The sequence below is a fragment of the Urocampus carinirostris genome, chromosome 2 (genome assembly GCF_059441175.1).
Source record: "Urocampus carinirostris isolate Australia breed hairy pipefish chromosome 2, RoL_Ucar_1.0, whole genome shotgun sequence".
Classification (NCBI taxonomy): Eukaryota; Metazoa; Chordata; class Actinopteri; order Syngnathiformes; family Syngnathidae; genus Urocampus; species Urocampus carinirostris.
This window is the reverse complement of record NC_142350.1, coordinates 59,620,784-59,641,922: the sequence shown is the minus strand read 5'-3', so window position 1 is coordinate 59,641,922 and position 21,139 is coordinate 59,620,784. Positions and strand designations below refer to the sequence as shown.

Here is a 21,139-nt window from a genome sequence, read left to right as displayed (position 1 = left end):
ACACTTTGTAATGCCCAAATTATTTTTAGGGTATCCAAGCATTCCCTCAAATATCACACAAGTGAATATTTTCAATCTCTTCGTGATCGAAAAATTAGTGATTACTTAAGTCTACAAGCAACATTTTTATTTTTTTAAATTAAACAATGTATCATTCCAAACAAAATCGGCATAATAGAGCCAAACAATAATACAAAGGTATCGAGTTCAAGGAAATAGAAAGGGCTATAGAAAGAGAGAGGGAAAAATAAAGTAAATGAATAAAATAAATAATACTAATAGAAAATATGATATGTTTATTCGATACAAGGGAGAGATTATTAAGTAGTCAGACGCTCCCCTACTTACGACTTATGCAAAACGGTAGATACGAACATTTTTTTCGGGATGTCGAAAAATATCCGGACATTGCTGTTAGATTTTGTGGTGTGTGCACCTTTTTCCAAGTAGAAGACATTACTGTAGTGCTTCTTTCTGCCACTACCAGCATGTGGCGCTGTGAGAGCTCACCCAGCATCCACCCTGAGAAGAAATCCGCTTACTCTTCCCAGTTCGTGTGTAAACATACTATACCGTCTATACTATCACCAGCGCGCTACGAACTTTGACAATTTTATTGTTTGATATTTCGTGCATCCATTCAATATGGTTTGTGTAAAGTGTAAAGAAGAGGCGAGCAGTTTCTTTTGAATAAGAAAGCTTGATGCGGTTGAGAAAATGGTTGGTGACTCATGACTTTCACCTGTGCCCGCTCGTTTGGCACCAGCTGGTCCTGGCTAACTGATTGGTTCCCCGTCCTATTTAAGCTCAGTCCTTTCACTAGCCGGGGGTCAGTCCGTCAGCGAACTTCTTTTCCTACATGGCAAGCACTTTGACTCTGACTCCCGTTGGTCCCGCGTTTTGCACCCATTTTCCACCCGTCCATTCCAGATTTCCCCATTTGTCCCCGGCTACGACTTGTTTTTGACCCCCAACCACGTTTTGCTCTCCCGTCCCGGCTTACGACCCGTTTTTGATCCCGACCACGTTTTGGCTCTCCTGTCCCGGCTATCGACCTGTTTTTTCCGTCTTCCACACCACGATCTCCCGCTCCGGAAGATCCACTTCCGCATTCGGAACACGTTCCGATTCTGTGAGCGGCTTGCTCCCCGCGTCCAGCGAGCACCGGATGTCGAGCGCCGCCTTTCCTCTTTATCTCAATAAACTTGTGAGAAACGTGACGCGATTGGGTCTACCCTTTGTTCTGGACGTGACAGGATCGCTTTTTTTCAGCCACTCTCTAACACGGAGGAGGACTTCTTGAAGCTTATCTTCCAAAACTAAGTTAAACTTATCTTTATAGAGCATATTATTTTATGAAATGTTTATTTATTTAGTACAAAACATACTTATATAAACCTTAACCATACAAAATATAGCACCGAAGCAACTTACGAACAAATGTTCGTTCATAAGTAAGGCAGCGTCTGTATTATATATTTTCTGGACATTTGGATAGTTTATCAAACCGAAAGATTTAACCCCAAAAAATGAAACAAATTCGCTGACAAACGGCCAGAGCTGAAATTCTTCACAGCTCAGTTCAGCGATTTTAGGATGTAAAAAGTACCCGTATGTTATTATTCAGTACATTTTATTTTTTTTTAGATGAGATATGAAAACTCGTGCAATTTTTGACCACTAGATGCCACTGTATTGTGTAACGCAACCCAAAACGGGTGCTACAAAGCACAAGGAAGAATACAAATTACGGAGACTCAAAGTGACCAAACTGCATCATTTTCTGATTATTTCAAAACTAGGTTTTTTTAAAATTATTTTTACCACTAGGAGGCGCAAAAGTAAGACACAGTATCCAATTAAACAATTCAAAACACTTTTGGTGGGGATTTACTTACATCTTCCGCTAGCTAACTGGCTAGACAAGCACCAAATACCCAGCTTACTAGGTAGCAGGAAAGAAACCAAGCTAGCTAGAAAGCTAACTAGATTTTTTTTTTAATAAATAAAGTTTTTTTTTACTCTTGGAAGGCTCTAAATAATACACAACGTCCCTTTAAAACAAGCAGAAATAATTACAATACTGAATATGATGATGTTTCCTTAATATACATTTACTGTATTAAGAATTTCTTCCGCTCGGGCCCGTAGGGTCCATGGAGACATAACTAATCAATCTCAGATGGCTCGTTTATAAGATTGTCAATTGAGTGATATATGAGCAAATAGATGACACAAACGCAAAAGAAAAATGCTATTTTTTTTTCACTAACTCATAAAAAGCTTCTTAACTGACCTTGACCATTTGGCAAAAGAGACAAAAAAGATGTCACGGTTACAAAAAAAAATTACGGTGAATTCCGGACTACAGAGTGCACCTGATAAAAAGTATCATGCTTAAATTTAAGAACAGAACTCAATTTTGTCTTTGTATAAGCCGCACCAGATTTGAAGGCACAGGCTTAAACAACCATTAAAATGAACTAATTAATGTCTATAGTATGAGCGATTTCTATCCCTTTTACTGCCGAGCGCCAATTGCGCAGTGTCCCGGAACACCTGTGTTGTTTTTTAGTTCTGCTCAGAGTTGTTTACATCACTTGTTTTTGGATGATGAGACTATTCAAGATGGCGATTACTAAGACGAGCACCTTTTTACTACTGTGCCAAAAGAAAATGCAAGTGAGGGACGCGTGGCGTAAGTTTGAACCCTATATTTCCAGACAACAGCGCCTGGGCAACCATACTTAGGATAATAGTGCCAGATTGCAACACAGATGCGTCTTTTTATGTTGTTGTCTGGTGGGTTCCGCTTTAATAGCCTAGATGGCATTTGCTTGTTATCGTTCCTCAGTGACCTAACATTGACACCAATGTAACGGAAAGAAAGAAGTGTAGCGTTTTTGATAACTTCCACTGCTGTTCAATCCGGATGCATAAATTGAGGAGTTGATTTATGGGTGAAAAACTTGAAATATCGTGACTACTTTGTAAATATTTCATCAAGTACAGTTAAACTTCCTGTTTTGCTCCTGTTATGTATCCAAAATATCTAGAATATGATTTATCTAGCTTAACTATTACATAAATTCTGATTATGCGTGTGTTAGTATGTGGCGTATAGGCTATATATAGACTCCGAAACTGCTGAACCGATTTCCGTGGAAATTTATACAATAGTACTTTAGGCCTCTGGGAGTGTCTTTAGCTAGGTTTTGTATTAAGGCATCCCCAATAAGTACCAACAAAATAAATAAACATCCGATTTTCTGTACAAGTGGCCTTGGAGCTGTATGCGATCATACTGCTCTTTGGCACTCCCTAGTGGCTCCCTGGCACTTTTTCAACAAACCATGGCCCAAGCAACCTCATTCAAGTGTTGCCAACGCCGGCAACACCAACCTCAGAAACGCCAGGCTAATATGCTTACACTTTATAAATCCCAATTTGTGTGTGAGTGTGTGTGTTTGTATGCAACTTATAGGCTCTGAACCGTATAACCGATTTTCGTGCAAATTCCTAGACTTGTACATTAGGCCTCCGTGAATATCTTTAGCTACGTTTGGCGTCAAGGTACTCCTAATAAATACCAACAAAATAGATAAAAATCTGCTTTTGTGTACAAGTGGCCATGGAGCTGTATGCAATGATACTGCTCTTTGGCACTCCCTAGTGGCTCCCTGGCGCTTTTTCAACAAACCATGGGCCCAACAACCTCGCTCAAGTAGAATGCCCGGAAGCTTCTTTGGGAAGCTGTTCTGCGGCAAGCGGTTACCGGGCCACGGACGGATACGAGTTAGTTAAGCAGGGTCCTTTTTTGGACGAGTGGTACGTCGGGGCTTAAAACATTGCTTGTTATATGAATAATAGTGGCAAAAACATCAACCGATTTCACCTTCAATAGGGGTCATAAATCGCGGTGTTTTGTACATTGAGCGCATGCATTGTGGAAAAGAGCAGCTCACCGTTTTCCTCGATGCCACAAAAAAAAAAAAAAAAAAAAAAAAGGAATAAGCCGCACCGTATTTAAAGCCGCAGTGTTTAAAAAGTAGCAAAAAATTAGCAAGAATTTGGCGGCTTGTAGTCCGGAATTTACTGAACATTAATACGAAGCAAATTTTCATTTAAGAGTATTTCTCGTGGAGAGAAGCATGCACGCGTTTGCGTACGCATAACGCGGTGAGCGCACTGCAGCACGCGGTAAAAATGAAAAGTGCCACGGCGTCGTGGGCCAGATCGCCGTGGAGACGCTCGTATAATGGCCGCCGCTCACCAAAGTCTATTCGAAGCGCCTCGATTTGCGCCAAGGTGCTGAGCGTGACAAAGACGTGGAAGATCTGGTGGCCCTGCCCGATGAAGTCGCACTTGCCTGGGAACCACCTCTCCGGGTGAGGGCAGGAGAAAAAGTAAGCGCCCACCAGGAAGAAGAGCACTTGGTAGAGGTGGTAGACCACCACCGGGTCGGAGCTTCCGTCCTGGTAGCTGGTGTAGACGCGGTGGATCACGGGGCTGATGTCCAGACAGTACGCCAGGGCTGAGGGCACCACTTGAAAGAGCTTGTGGGTGAGCTTGGGCAGCCTGGGGCTAGCGTATTTGCCGTAGCAGCAACCCAAGCAGGTGAGCCACGCCAGGAAAGCGGCGGCGGGTAGAAAGAAACCTCGAACCCGAGCGTGCCAGGCTTCCTCTATAGCGTAGTAGTAGTGTGTTAACGCGCTTCCGTATTGGTAGACGGCCACGCCTACATAATCCAGGAAGTAGAAGCTGTAGTGGGAAAGCTCGGATTTGGCGGACAAGAGGTGGGCGAGGGCGCTAAAGGAGAGGTAGGTGAAGGCGGTGAGTAGGATGATGAAGAGGGGCTGGGCATGAGGGTCCCGCAAAAAGTCTACCGTCTGTGAAATCTCCTGCCACTTGACCAGGATGATGAGGGCGGCCAGTAGGTGGCTCCACACGTTGATGCTCTCGTTGTGCCTTTGAAAGAGGGTGAGGAAGTAGTAACGCCAGCTGTGGTCGGGCTGCCTGTAGCCGCTAAGGATGTGGCGCTCCTGGAAGACCCAGGGTACGTCCGACACTTTGACGGTGCAGGGGAGCGTGGGGAAGGCCGACTCCAGCAGCTGGGGGATCTGCCGGAGCTGCTGGGCATTGATGAAGAGCTGGCCGATCTGCTCCATCACCACCGTCGCCATTGGGAACTGCAAGAGCAACGGAAGGTTTACACACTCGGGTTGATATGGCGATCGAGAAGCGAGTGAAATGTTCTTTTGGTAAATTTGGAATCGAATGAATGAGGGAATGGCCTTTGTTTTCATTCAGTGTCTGAAATAACGTCTGCCCGGACGCCAGGGGCATGCAGGTCCTACGTCTTTCGTTTTTTTTTGTTTGTTTTTTCCAAATCAAATGTTTGCTTTATTCAGTTTTCGAAATCTTCGTTCTGTTTGGAAATTTCGGAATTTCGGTTTCGTTTGGCAATTTCCATACTCGGCAGCCAATCAGAAGCTTCCTGCTTCCGGACTTTCCCGAGCCTTATAAGGTCATGCATTTGCATATCTTTTTCAAAGTAGACGCACAGACAACAAAAAAAAAATGGAGAAATGGTTAGGAATCAAGCCAAAACCTCAGCCCCAGAAGAAATATTCAAAGGAAGCTAACAAAATTTATGACGCTACAAAACGTGAACGTACATTAAAAGCATCGTGGAAAGAGGAGTTCGCGTGGCTTGTAGCAGACGACGCAACGCAAACATTACATGAATGAAGATGAGTAAATACAGAGTTGGAAGAAAAAAAGATAAAAAAATGTAAAAAAAAGAAAAGAATGCTAAATATAAATACAGTGGTGTTTCTACATACAAGCTTAGGTCATTCCAGCATCATCCAGACTTGAGTTAATCTTGTGTTTTATCTTATTCTCTTAACTCATTTTAAGTAAGCTTGTGTTTTTATCTTTTAATATACAGAAGATTCTTTAATGCATTCATGTATAACGTTTCTTAGTTTCTGTTTTTACACTGGCACCTGTGTGTGGACAGCAAAGTAAGAATTCCATCACTCAGAGAAATGTGGTTCTTTACTGTGCATATGACAATAAACACTTTCAATTTGAATTATGCTCGTACGTCAAATTTCTCATGTAACCCACCAAATAAACCAATTAGCATCCTTCGAGATGGGTTTACTTCCTGATACAGTAACTCTAAAGACGTATGGGCTACAGTTGGCCATTCTCCCCTCTGATTGGCTAGAAACACAAGAGGTTTGGTTTTGATTTATCATTGCATCTTCAATGGGTAATGATCCTTGCTTTTAACAATGAGCGGCCCAACAGCCAACTAGTCCTACCCGCGCAAACTACACTGATTTTAATTCAAATGCACTGCCTCAAACGTCTGATTCACACCGCCAGTAAGAGCTAGCACATATTGCAGCACAGACGTACGTCATTGCTGCCTAATTTCCGTATAAGGCACAGGATTTGAGACCACCATCCAGCACATTGGATGTCCGTTCCGACATACAGGGCCCGCCAGTTCTGGCAAACAGGCAAAGGTCCGGCGTATGTCTATGTGGCAATATGTGCTTGCTTTTGCTATAACCCACTGACCTCCATCAAAACGAAAAATGTTGCCAAAAGGAGAGAAAGTTTCATTACTGATTAGGATCAATTTATATTTGCGGCTTTGTGATCGGCACTCACAGCTTCCTGATCATATTCCTTGGTTTGGTCACTCACAGGAACACCAGGCTGGTGTTTTTCTATTATTTCTCAGACAACTTTCCTGAACTCATGGCTAAAATCACAAAAAGGAGATGCTATATCAGGGACCCCTCTCACCCCCATCATGGACTGTTCACTCTGCTAGCCTCTGGGAAGAGGTACTGCAGTGTGCGGTGCAGGACCACCAGGTTCCACAATAGTCTTGTCCCCCTGGCCATTAGACTGTTAAATGGTCAATCAAACACATAGTAAATCTAAACTGCTGCTAATCTGTACATCTGTTGGTTTTGTTTGACTTTTTTGCACTACTGGCAGTTCTTTATAGCTAGCCACTCCTTGCACATCTGTTTCTCTGCACTATTGTACTTACAGTTTTATTGTTACAGTGTTATTGTTACCGTTTACCTGACTGCCCATTTTGCACATCTGGTTAGCTGCTCCTCTTGCACTATTTGCACTACTGTAAAATACTATACATAGCCATAATTATTTAGTATATTATTAGTACTCAATACTCCAACTCAATACAACATTTTATTTATATCTGTACATTGAAGGAAACTGTGCGGGTCAGATGTATCGACATTTCGTTCTGTATACACGTGTACTAGAATGACAAAGTAGATCTGAATCTGAATCTATAAAACTACCTCGCTACGGAATACAGGTGTACTCTACAGGTACAACCAAGGGCATGGAATCAGGTGCCTAATGGCACATGCACAAACTGGGCCAAGCTATTGGCGGTGAGCAATCTCTACTGGTAGCCTGGGGACTGCTCGTGAATTGGATTTCCCTTCATAAAGTGAAGTAGAAAACTTGTGCATCAAAATTCTCATGTGTAGAAGTACTCATATAAAGAGGTACCACGGTTTGTGTATATTCACAGTAGCAGTCATACATATGCATTATGCTCATGAATGTGGTAGATCATAGTTCAGGGTGCTAACGGCTCTAGTAGTAAAACAAGTTTAAAAACAAAATGTATTATTGTACTTGGAATTTACATTAAGAAATTTAAATTAGAATTGTCTTTATTGTCCTTGGTAACAACGTAGTGAAGATATTCCAAAAATACAAATAAACACAAAAAACTACGACAACTGAAACAACTCTTTCGCTTACCTGATGAATAAAACTTTCAAAAACATTAAAGAAATACATTGCAAAATTTGTGGATGTTGTGCTTATAGTTACCATTTTTAATATTGGTTTTAATCATGGGCCCACATAAAATATTATATATATATTTGTTTATTTTTAATTTATTTATTATTTTAAATCGAATGCCTTTTCCTATGTCATCTTCATCCTAACAGCCCAGTTCTCCAACCTTTTTCCATCCGAGAGCTACTTTTTGTTACTAATTAGCACTAAAGGGCACCAAATTTGGTATACATTTCAAAAATAAACATGTTATTACTTAGTTGTTACTATTTAAGTTAATTATTGGAAGTGGGTTTAAAAACCCTAAAACCCCTAAAGAAATACACTAAAAAATATATTTTTCTTGATATTAACAATGACCTAGCACTGGTGAGCTATTTTCAGAACAGGTCCGTGGGTACCTCAGCTGTCCTTAGGGGGAACCCTGGTGCCCACATAAAATATAAAAAAAAATTTAATCGAATGCCTTTTCCTATGTCATCTACATAAATACTGGCCTAGTGCAGGCATCTCCAACCTTTTTCCAGGTGAGAGCTACTTTTGTTACAAATTAGCGCAAAAGGGCACCAAATTTGGTATATATTTCAAAAATAAACCTTAGGGGGAACCCTGGTGCCCGCAGGCACCGTGTTGTAGACCATTAGTCTAGTGGTTAGGATTCACGGTTTGATCCGAGTTTGATTCTTGTTGCATCTAATGTTGTGTAAATGTGGTCAGCGATATTTTCCCACTAATCAATCATTGTTCAATTACGGCAGTGGTGGGGCTTCTTTGCTGGCCCCCAAACTAGTGATGTGATGTTAGTTATATTTTGTCCTTACAAAATAATTCAAAATTATCCATCAGCTTCCTTTTATTGCTACTACCTGGTTGTTCTGCTTCCAGATTCAAATGTCCGTCATTACTTGTCGCTAGGCTCAGCAATCTACTTTGAGGCCTTCAAATTGAGATTTGCAGGCTCTGGCCAATACAATCAGTCTTGGAGAGAGCAGTTGGTGTAGCCAATTAGATTTCAAGTTGGCATCTGAAGGGAAGCTGAATGGCGCTGAGCAACGTCACCGGTTTCACGAACTTCGAGTGGCTTAATGGCGAGGGGGAAGTAATCTACCAAAGTGTTAGCTCCAAAAACAAGGAAATAATACGGTTGTGATGGTTTAATAGCGTAGGTTTAAGCAACAGAATCTTGTTCTTTTTTAAGAATGCAGTTCTTTTTTTACATTCTTTCAGAGATGGCGTTTGGAACTCTATGTACTACTTCGAAACTGTTCCAGGAAATTTTTCACAAGATACATTTCAGACTACGTGTTTTCATCTTCTAGGAGTACAAAATGCGTTCCAACTTGCTTTTATTGACATGTGTAATTCGCGTCTGGTCTTTGAGCTCTTAAGAAAGGGTGTGACAGTTAGGGCTGCACGATTTTGGGAAAAAAAACTAAACGATTTTTCTAGACCAGTATTGCAATTTTGATGCAGTTTTTGATTTTATGAGAAAAGATCATTTTCTCTGCCCGTATTTTTTTGTGTGTACTCAACCCTCCTGTTGTCGTCAGGTCAAAATGACACGCCACTGTGTTGTTAAAAAAAAAGAAAAAAACAGAAATATCCCCTTGAATTATATTTTATTTAACATTAAATGTTAGGACTTAGGCAGCACGGCGGCGCAGTGGTTAGCGCTTGTGCGGCACAGTTCATGTCATGGGAACCTGTTGTGGGTTCAAATCCAGCTCCAGACTTCCTGTGCGGAGTTTGTATGTTCTCCCCGTGCTTGCGTGGGTTTCCTCCCACATTCCAAAAACATGCATTTCAGGTGAATTGGCCGGTCCAAATTGTCCCTAGGTGTGAATGAGCGAATGAGTTGTCTGTCCCTGTGTGCCCTGCGATTGGCTGGCAACCAGTTCAGGGTGTCCCCTGCCCACTGCCCGGAGATGGCTGGGATGGGCTCCAGCCCCCCAGCAACCCTAATGAGGATAAGCGGTACGGCTAATGAGATGAGATGAGATGAGATGAGATGCTAGGACTTTTTGTAGCTTGGTCCCAATAGGAGAAAAACGATTTTTTTTTTTAATTCACATTTCCATGTTCATACATACATTATACACATAAATACATACATACATACATACATAATACACACACACACACACACACACACACATATATACGTATATATCAGAGCCATATCCCCCTAGTGGGAGGTGGCTAGAGTCAAGAACACATTCATATTTCTGACTCTTTCTGGGAGGTTGATACAGAGGAGGGGATTCCCAGCCCCCTCGCTCAACCCAACTGCTGTGTTGGGAGTCATTAGGTGACCAAACCCCCCCCAATTCCAACCCCTAATGCCGAGCGCCAAACAGGGAGGCAATGAGTACCAATGTTGTAAGAGTATGACTCGGTCGAGGCTTGAACCAGCAACCTCCCAGTCTCGGGGCGGGCGCCCTACCTCCAAGGCCACCGAGCTGGTCATTTACATTTCCATGCAAGTTGTATTAAAAACAAATACAAAAATGGTCCTAAAAATAAGACCTGATGGATAATCAAATTGACATGCTTTAACCCTTAAAAAACAGTGCCCTCTTCTGGGAACCTTGTTATGGTTGCTGTCTGCTCACACAACGATGTGTGGCATATTTTGTGCTAGCAAACTTTGCCTCGCCGTTATTGGCTTGTGCGGTTAAAACTTGCCTCTGATTGGTCGGAGCCGTTAAAATACGAACTGTGACAATTCTGGTTGGTCAAACACTCAATCACTCACAGACATGAAACTATAAATATTTGAAAAAAAGCAGTGTCTTGCGATTACACTATCGCACTACAGCACATCGCAATATCGATTAGATTTCTGTTAAATGTGCAGCCCTAGTGACAATGACACCGATTAGACAGTTTTTATTTGGAAGAGTCATGGATCTACAAGTACAGAGATCCAGGATGGGTCAGAAATGGTAAAAGTCAAAGGAAGTTCAAGACCCAAACTTTCATCTTACAAGCAGGGTTCGTACGGGTGGTTGAAATCCTTAAAAATGCTTGAATTTCAATATTGTGTTTTCAGGAATTAAAGGATGCTTGAATTTCGGGTGAATTTCTCAAACGCTTGAAATTGTTCCCATGTTTCTTAACAAGTCTGCCTAAAAATGACGCTGACAATGCTCTCTGGTGGCTTCGCTTTGCCATTTTGTTTCTTCTACCCTTGTGACCAACTGCAGCTGGCATCAGTTTGTACTGCATTGTCCTATGAAGAGTCATCGCCCCATACGGGTTGCACCCAAGAGGAGTGGTGCAATGGTAAACCTAAACAGAGCACTATGAAATATGTGTATTAGTCCAAGGACTACGTAATAGATTATCGACATGTACTTATGGGCCATTGAAAAAATAAGGAAGTGGTAAATTGTAATGGAAAGAACTTCCTACAATTGAAAATCTAAGCTAAATATTTGTCAAGACCAGAATGGAGACAGGACCCACTTGCGTTGCGTTGCGTTTCTCACAAGTTTTTATTGGAGGGAAGAGAAAGGGCGGGAAGCAAGTCGCTCTGGTAATTGGATTGTGCTCAGAACGCGGAAGTGGCTCTTCCGTGGCGAGCGACGGCGGTGTCAGGGACGGAAAAGTGGGTCGGTAGCCGGGACAGGAGAGCAAAAACGTGGTAGGGATCGGGAGAGAAGACTTAGTCGGGGGACAAAAAGAGGTCGGAAGCCTGGACGGGAGAGCAGACGTGGTCAGGATCAAAAACGGGTCGAAGCCAGAGACAAACGGGAGCAGAAAACGGGACAGGTGGGAGTCAGGGTCGAAAAAGGCTTGCCTAGTATTCACTGAGGTTTGCAGACGGACTGACAACAGGGGACAGACAGGACTGGGTTCAAATACTGATCGGGAGCCAATCAAATTTACTCAAGATCTAAAAATCGTATTTATAAATTGAAAACATATTTGTGGCTCCGCAAAATACAGGATTCCCACCAGATTTTTGTTAATGGTGATGGAGTAAATCGGAAAATTGGCTTTGAAAGTCCTTTACAAAGTGCGTGAATTGGTCCACGAAAAAGTTATACAAACCCTGAAAAAGGTTCCTTTTGATCAGTGAGGAGCATCTAGGCGAGTTTCAGCATGCAAAGTCAAAGCTTCACTATGACTATCAGATGTGCTATTGCCATTCCTGGAAACCAAACCTGTCTAAGAACCTGTTATGTCAAGCTCTTCTCACAACCTACAGACATAACACTCTAAAGCGGGTATATCGAACATACAGCCCGCGGGCCGGACCTATTCTGTTGCAAGATTTCATCCGGCCCCCCATTCACTCCTGAGTACAGACACTCCCCCACTTACAACCATTCGACTTACGAAAAACAGTAGATACGAACATGTGGAAAAATATCCAGGCCAATGTTCCCTGTAATTTTCCATGGGTCTGAGCGTTCACACAAAGTCAGTGAGCAACGCTTGAAACTACAGTGAGCAACCATAATCCCAAGTGTGGCAAGATAATGAATTATCAAACATGTCCAAAACTTGACATCACGTTACATTTTGCCGAGTTTCCGGCAATGCAAAACATTTTTTCACTTTTGAATGAATTGACTAATGTATTATTGCATAGGTTGTACGGCCTACAAACGTCATTTGTTTTTACAATTCTTTCACAAGATTTCCATTTCTTTTATTCCTGGTATCTTTTGTCACATAATACTAACATTTTTGGGGGCTTATTTAGTCAGTTGCACGATACACAACTGTATTTAATTACATTTTTTAGTGGAAGTACAATGTTGGCAACAAGATTGACTTGGTATTATTCGAAATTATTTGAATGCAACACAAACTTTTTCCTCATTTTCCCTGTTTTTTTCTAATTTTTTTAATTCCCTTAAAAAAATCCCATTGTGTTTATTTTTTCCTAGCTGTTACTTTTTTTTATTTTTGTTCTCTATTTACTTTATACCTTTGTTTGTTTCTTTTCTTTATTTCTGGCTTTTTTCTGAATTTTTCCTTCTTTTTTCTCTTCCTTTTGTTTTTTTTTCTCAGCTTTTGGTATTTTTTTCTGTTTTGTTCTATTCCCCCTTCCTTTAAGTCAGTTTGTGCATAATTTTACATAATATTTGGTCATATAGGGATGAAAGAAGCAAAAACAACCTGAAGAGCTGTTTAGGACCCGAAGAGCTGTTTAGGACCTGAAAGACGCTTTTAGCGAGCCGAAGAAGCCGGTTCTTGAAAAACTCTACTGACTTTACTCAACTTCGTTCTACTTCGACCTTGACTTCCAAATACCGCATTTAGAACACAACGTCATGCACGTAACTTTGACTTTATTCGCTTCTTAATTAGCAATTTTGAGCCCTCATTTTTGTGAGCTGGCTAGATTTTCTTGTGCGCAGAAAAGCTCTGGGTAGTGCTCAATTGCGCATACATGCAGCTTAGAGGAAATATTGCGCTGGATAGATTTTTTTGTGCGCTGAGAACGTGCAGGCAGTGCGCAATTGTGCAGGCAGTGCGCAATTGCTTAGTGGGAACATTGATCCGGACCTTCCTGTAAGTTAGATTTTGTATTGTGTGGACCTTTTTCAGAGTACAGGACAGTGCTGTAGTGCTTCTTTCCGCCGCTACCGGCATGTGGCGCTGTGAGAGCTCACCCAGCATCCACCCGAAGAAAAAAAAAATCTGCTTCCTCTTCCTAGTTCGTGTGTAAACATTCAATACAGTCTATACTATCTCCAACATGCAAAGAATGTTGACATTTTTATTGTTCAATATCTCGTACATCTATTCAATATGGTTGGTGTAAAGTGTAAAGAAGAGGCGAGCCGTTTCTTTTGAAATAAAAGTGGAATAAGAAAACTTGATGCGGTTGAGAAAATGGTCGGAACGCTTTTTTTCGGCCAATCTCTAACACGAAGGAGGACCTCTTGAAGCTCATCTTCCAATAGTAAGTTAAACATATTATTTTATGAAATGTTTATTTTTTTAGACAAAACAACTTGTACAAGCCTTAAAAATACTTGCTTGTCGGTATATATTTTTTGTGTTTGGCTGAGCCCATTTAACCCTACTTTCAATAATGAACCTGGTAATAACATAGTTATAACATAGTAACAACATAGTAATAACATTTTTTTTTAGAGATGCATCTCAAACTTGGTTCCTTCTGCGCTATTTAGTGAAAAAAAGTAGCTCCCGGCTTAAAAAAGGTTGGAGAACCCTGGTCTGTAACCTCTCCATTCAGTACATGCAAGTATTTTGTCACAAACACTTTACAACAATGGATCTTGGGAAATGGTATGAACTGGAAATACAGGATTGGCGGTATTCTCAGATTGTAGTATCTTAGTGATAGAACGGTCCTCTCAAAGAGTCACTAAGAAATTCAAAGGAAGACAACCCTTCACAAAATATTGCTGCATCGAGGGATTTAGAAAATTAAGGGTTGCACAAGTAATTCCAAGATACAACAATAATAATGATTATAAGGATGATTGTAATGCATCCAACTTAGATGAATGTTTTACAGTGGATTCATTGTTCAGGCTGACAAAGAAACAATTCTGTTGAATAAAAAGAATAGATGTACTGTGGCTCTTTGCAGATCGAAACCTCACAAAATTGAATTTTCAGAACTTTTCCCCCCCAAATTTAATCTATTTCCTGCACTTGTGGATGTTACTTTTACAAATGAAGCCAACTAACCAATCAAAATTGTGAAATTTCAATGTAAACACTTAAACATATCATTTTTAGAGTCTTCCGAGAACTGAGTCTTTGGTAGCTTCAGAGATATCAGCAAATTGGTTTTATTTCGGAAAATATTGTTCAACATTTTTGCACATCATTGGAACAAATCTAGTAATTGAATAGTATTTTGATCATTGGAACAGAATACAGGATTGCTACAGCTTAAGGAAAGTTAAATCCAAGACTTTTTAACGCCTTTAGAAATCAAATTTGAAACCTAGATGACAAAAAAACCCACAAAACAAAAAAAAAACAACATGAATGACAAACCCTGCCCTACTTCCGAACGATCGTTCGCAAGTTGAATTTGTTCGTAAGTTGCTTCCGTGCTATTTTTTTGTATGTTTAAGGTTTTTTTAAGTATGTTTAAGGCTTGTATAAGTAGCCTGTATTTTTTGTACTAAAATTTAAACATTTCATCAAATAATAAGCTCTAAAAAGATAAATAAAGTTAAGTTTAACTTACTTTTAGAAGATGAGCTTCAAAAGTTAGGCAATTTCCTCCCCCGTGGTAAAAAGTGGACGAAAAAAAAAGCCATCCAACCATTTTCTCAACCGCATCAAGCTTTCTTATTCTGCTTTCATTTCAAAGGAAACGGCTCGCCTCTTCTTTACACCAACCATATTGAATGGATGCACGAGATATTAAACAATAAAGACGTCAAAGTTCTCAGCGTGCTAGAGATACAGTGCAGTGTGTATACACACAAACCAGGAAGTAGAAGCTGGGTTTCTTCTTCGGGTGGATGCTGGGTGACATCTGACAGTGCCACACGGAGGAAAGAAGCACTAGAGTAATGTCCTCAACTTGGTAAAAGGTGCACAATATTCAAAATCTAACTTACAGCAATGTCCGGATATTTTTCGACATCCCCCCCAAAAAATTTTCATATCTACCGTTTTGCATAAGTCGAATGCTCGTAAGTAGGGGACTGTCTGTAGAGACAATCTTAAACAAATGTTTATTCTTTTTTAATTTATTTTAAATTACATTTTGGTCCAGTTGAAAACTTTTCATCCAGCTCAGTAGCCTAGATGGTAAGGCGCCCGCTTTGAGACTGGGAGGTCGGTGGTTCGCGCCCCGGCCGAGTCATTCCTAAGACTTAAAAAGTGGTCGGCAGCGCCCTCTGTTGGCTGCGGCTGCCTCGGCTCGCTACAACGGGTCAGGTGCAATCGACATTTCGTTCTGTGTACATTGTTACACAGAATGACAATACAAGGAAATTATTATTATTACATAGCACTCTCCAAAGTTTTAGACATGAAAAACAATAAATAAAAAGGAAGTTTACAGTACCTCATGGACAGGGTTGGGTAGGGTTACTTTAACTGGATTACTTTCAATGACTTTTGGATTACTCCAATAGCAAATATGCTAATAAAAGACAAAAGAAACTAAATCTGAATCAAATGATGACTCACAACACGTGGTAAGCTTTCTCTCCTGGCTTTGATCTCTTTGATCTCCGGCAAAACGAACATAAAATGCGACAGAAATAAAATGAAAATAAATCCAAACAGCTTGCCAACATCATTTTTGCCGTTCCATGTATTCCGTTACTCCCCAAGCCTGCACAAAATTTAGCCATTTTATTCATATTTAGTTTCTTTTGTCTTTTCTTAGCATATTTGATATTGGTGTAATCCAAAAGTAATCGAAAGTAATCAGGTTAAAGTAACCCTACCCAACCCTCAATCAAAACTAGCAGACAACTACTAATGCCAAAAAAAACTCTTCTGCTACAATCATGAAGCATTTTTATCATTTGTCAAAACAATTATAAATCTCATCGTGTTCAGATTTAAGACTTTCAAAAATCGGATTTCAGACATTTTAATGCCAATTCAGGCCTTGATTTTGAAGTAATGAATTCAATGCCTTTTAAGACTTTTCAAGGATCCGCGGGAACCCTGGCAATAGTAGGATGCTTGATTGCCATACTACAGCATTTCTTGCAATATTTAGTTTTACTGCAACGGTTTGGGGATATTTCCCAAGACTGTTCGTTATAACGCAATACTGTTGCATTACATACTGTTTTTGAATACACGGCTCACATTTTTTAGTCACTATCAACAAAATAGTTTTCAGATGAAATATGAATTTAATGTGGGTATAAACGTTTCTTGCAGGTTTACTAAATAGCGTCTTTGGAAGCAAATGTGTGACAAAATCCAGTTTTTCCGCATGAGGTGGGAATATGGGTGCAGTATTTATGACTCATCAGAACACTGACTTTTATTTTCCTTTAAAGGGACAGTGTGTTATATTTAGTGCCTCCTAGTGGTAAGAAAAAAAATGGAATTCAGTCAAAAAAACTAAATTATTAGGCAAAAACATACTTGAACTATCATATCAATTTTAAATTTCATCTACAAAAAAACATAGGTTAAGGAATGTGTATTTCTTTTACATAGTGGAATCCCTAATTAGATCGCCGTCGTGTTTTTGGTATCAGTTTTATAACCAGCTCGGTAGCCTAGATGGTAGGGCGCCCGCTTTGAGACTGGGAGGTCGGTGGTTCGCGCCTCGGCCGAGTCATATCTAAGACTTATAACATTGGTAAAATGGCGGCGCCCTCTGTTGGCTGCGGCTGCATCGGCTCGCTACAACGGGTCAGGTGTATCGACATTTCGTTCTGTGTACATTGTTACAAAGAATGACAATACAAAGGAAATTATTATTATTATTAATTATTCGCATTTGACAACAGTGCCCTCTAGTTATCCAATATTACACTCAGGGGCTTTAACATTGTGTAGAATGAGATCAATTATTGTTTTACACTAGCAGATTTATGAACCCACACCTGTAGATTCATAAGTTTTCCTCCCATTTTTATAAATTTATCATTTCAAATTGTGTGCGCCGGATAACAATTTTTGTACGAGAAGAAGAATACCATTTTTGTTTTAAACGTTTTTTTGGTAGACCGATCTTGTCCTTCCAATTTCGGCTCTAATCCGGATTGTCTCGGTTACTGGTAGCCGTGTCAGAACCAGAACAGGAGGAGGACCCAGATGCGTAACGTTTTCACACAAGCTTTATTTCACGGGAATGGGGAAGTCATGCACGTGAACACAAACGCCAGTGTTTCGGCGATTGCTGGGCGGAAGTAGTAAGACTGAAGTCCGGCGTGGAAATACAGGAAGCCAGAGGCCGACAAGATCGATACCAGATACCAGACAGACGGGGTCGATACCGGACAGGATCGATACCAGATACTGGAGACAGGAGTCAGATATCAGACAGGACGAGATAGACGGAATCAATACCCGATACGGCAGACTGTAGCAAGATATCAGGGATCGATACCAGACACGGGAGACTGGAGTCAGATATCAAACAGGACGAGATAGACGGGATCGACACCGGACAGGACAGGACAGAGAGAATCGTTACCAGATGCTGGAGACAGATGACAGACAGGACGAGACAGACGGGATCGATACCAGACACTGGAGACTGGAGTCAGATATCAAACAGGACGAGACAGACTGGATCGATACCGGACACGGGAGACTGGAGTCAGATATCAAACAGGACGAGATAGACGGGATCGATACCGGACAGGACGGGACAGAGAGGATCGTTACCAGATACTGGAGACTATAGCAAGATGTAAGACAGGACAAGACAGACGGGATCGATACCAGAGACAGGAGACTGGAGTCAGATATCAAACAGGACGAGATAGACGGGATCGACACCGGACAGGACAGGACAGAGAGAATCATTACCAGATACTGGAGACAGATAACAGACAGGACGAGACAGACAGGATCGATACCAGACACTGGAGACTGGAGTCAGATATCAAACAGGACGAGACAGACTGGATCGATACCGGACACTGGAGACAGATATCAAACAGGACGAGACAGACGGGATCGATATCAGACACGGGAGACTGGAGTCAGATATCAAACAAGACCAGATAGACGGAATCGATACCGGACAGGATTCCCAAGCAGGATACCGGACAGAGTCAAAACACACGTCTTGCGGGTGCAGAGGTTCGTTGACGGACTGACCAGGGGTGAGTGAGAGCAAGGAGCTTAAATAGAAGGCAACGAGCCGCAGCTAACGCCAAATGGGCGGGGCCAAGTGAGAGCAATGGGCAACCGTGACAAGCAAACGACAACGTCTTGATGGATTCCTAGTATAAACTTGTTAACACACATTATTTACACAGTCAGTCTTAATGTGAGATTAATTAAAATTTAATAAGGGTACAACCGTTTATTGCAGGTTTACTACATAGCTCACTCCAGGGTTCTAACGCTGCTTTCATGGCCAAATTCAAGCACTTTTTAAGGACTTTCAAAGCCAATTTTTCCATTTCTCCAGTACCGTTAAAAGAAGAAATCTGTTTTGAACCATATATTTTGCAGAGCCACAAATATATCTGCAATTTATAAGTGCAACCTTACATTTTAAGTTGCAGGAAGTTCTTCCCATTACTATTTACCGCTGGGAAACGCTTCCTTCATTTTTTGCATGACCCATAATAAATTTCCATTTATTGATACATAATCCTTGCACTACACATTTCATAGTACCCTGTTTAGGTCGAGCATGCACCTGTCCTCTTGGACACGGCCCCTAGGGGGCAATGACTCTTCATGGGACAATGCCGTACAAACTAATGCCTGTTGCTGCTATATCATGTGGGAAGAAGAAAAGCAATGGCAAAACGAAGCCACCAGATTGCAGTGTTGGCGTCATTTTTTAAAAGCAGACTTGTTGAGAAAACAACAATGTCAAGCATTTACAAGCACACCACCCGAAACCCAAACACTTTTCAAAGTTCAAGCATTTTTGAGGATTTTAAGCACCCGTACGAACGCTGTCAGTCAATTCAAATGTGTGTGGAAGAGATCCATGACAAAATTCAATTATTCACATCTGGTGGAACGAAAAGGTGCAGTATTAGTAGAGACTGATCAGATCACCCACTTTCATTTAACAGCGTGCAAATTGGGATAGATAGGTGTTTATTAGCAGTAGATTTATGAACCGTGGATTTCACGAGGGCAGGTCATGAGATCAAACCTCCGGTGTGGAGTTTGCATGTTCTCCCCGTGCTTGCGTGAGTTTCCTCCGGGCACTCCGGTTTCCTCCCACATTCCAAAAAAAACATGCAAGTTAGGTTAATTGGCCGGTCCAAATTGTCCCTAGGTGTGAATGAGCGAGCGAATTGTCTGTCCCCGTGTGCCCTGCGATTGGCTGGCAACCAGTTCAGGGTGTCCCCTGCCCACTGCCCGGAGTTAGCTGGGATGGGCTCCAGGACCCCCGCGACCCTGCTGAGGATAAGCGGTGCAGATAGTGGATGGATATACGTGTTAGCACCTCTGCGGCACAGTTCTGAGCTCATGAGATCGAACCTTCCCGTGTGGAGTTTGAATGTTCTCCCCGTGGTTTATTCCAGGGAAATTCAGTTTCCTCCCACATTCCAAAAACATGCATGTCAGGTGAATTGGCCGGTCCATATTGTCCAAAGGTGTGAATTAGCTAGTAGGTGTCTGTCTCTGTGTGCCCTGCGACTGGCTGGGATAGGCTCCAGCACCCCCCGCGACCCTAATGAGGAAAAGCGGTGCAGATAATGGATGGATTGATGGATTTCACGTGTGTCCGTTTGAGTGGGAAGCGCGCACACTAGTGAACAGAAGATTACGTAAGAATAAGCATCCATGGTCCACGCCCTTTCCCTCTTCTCTGTATTGGTAGCGTGCAGGTCTTTTTTGATTTATAACAACAGGAGATGTGTTTTTTTCAATAAATAAGAATGATTAGATCGTTGGTGTTGAACTGTGCAAAGAGTCGGCCCTGTTGCACCCATAGTCCATTCTATCGTGCACCTGATAGCGCCTGGAAATACCAAATACATTCCTTTAATCGATTTTTTTTATGTGATTGGGAAGGTTTTATCCAACCTCACCGCGCATCACACAGCAGCATGAGGGCGTTCGGTGTGGAATTTCGAAGATAACATTCCACTCGTGAGGTTTAGCCTCGAGGCTGAAATCTCCTTTTTTAATCACACGACTACGTTCAATAAACTCACAAAAAAACCACGTACCTGTGAGGCGGTGCTATCAATCCAAGGTCTTAGAATTCGACGGTGACAAAGGGTTGACTGGCGGATAAATTATTAAAAGCATTGTGCGACGAGTTTAGACGGATGGAGGACGACAGTGGCTGGAACAGTGCTTGGCGGTAGTGATGTGTCGTTCGCGAACGAAGTGGATTTATATGCCGACTCTTGGAAGTGAACGACTGGAGTCGGTTCCGAGTCGTTTTACTTCCCTTGAGAGAGATCGATATTGATTTTTTTCAGGGATTCTGGGTTGTTGACTTGGAAAACGAATAAAATATGACAAAAACAACCCAAAAAAATGACCCCCAAACCCAATACCAAAAACACACAAAACTTGTCCAAAAAATGAAAAAAAAAAAAAAAATCCCAGTAAACAACCAAATATGACAAAACGACCAAAAAGCAAACAAAAAAATGACCAAAACAAATAAAAA

The 21,139-nt window shown here is 41.4% G+C and overlaps 1 protein-coding gene across 1 annotated transcript; it reads right to left on the bottom strand.

The window, feature by feature from the left end:
* Positions 1 to 728: 728 nt before the first annotated feature.
* paqr7b (progestin and adipoQ receptor family member VII, b) lies at positions 729 to 20,818 on the bottom strand. The gene is made up of 2 exons (XM_088327343.1): positions 20,688 to 20,818; positions 729 to 5,189 (listed from the first exon to the last, which is right to left on the bottom strand). The coding sequence occupies exon 2, from the start codon at positions 5,181 to 5,183 to the stop codon at positions 4,125 to 4,127; it is 1,059 nt and encodes a 352-aa protein (XP_088183469.1). The 5' UTR covers positions 5,184 to 5,189; positions 20,688 to 20,818; the 3' UTR covers positions 729 to 4,124.
* Positions 20,819 to 21,139: the final 321 nt, after the last annotated feature.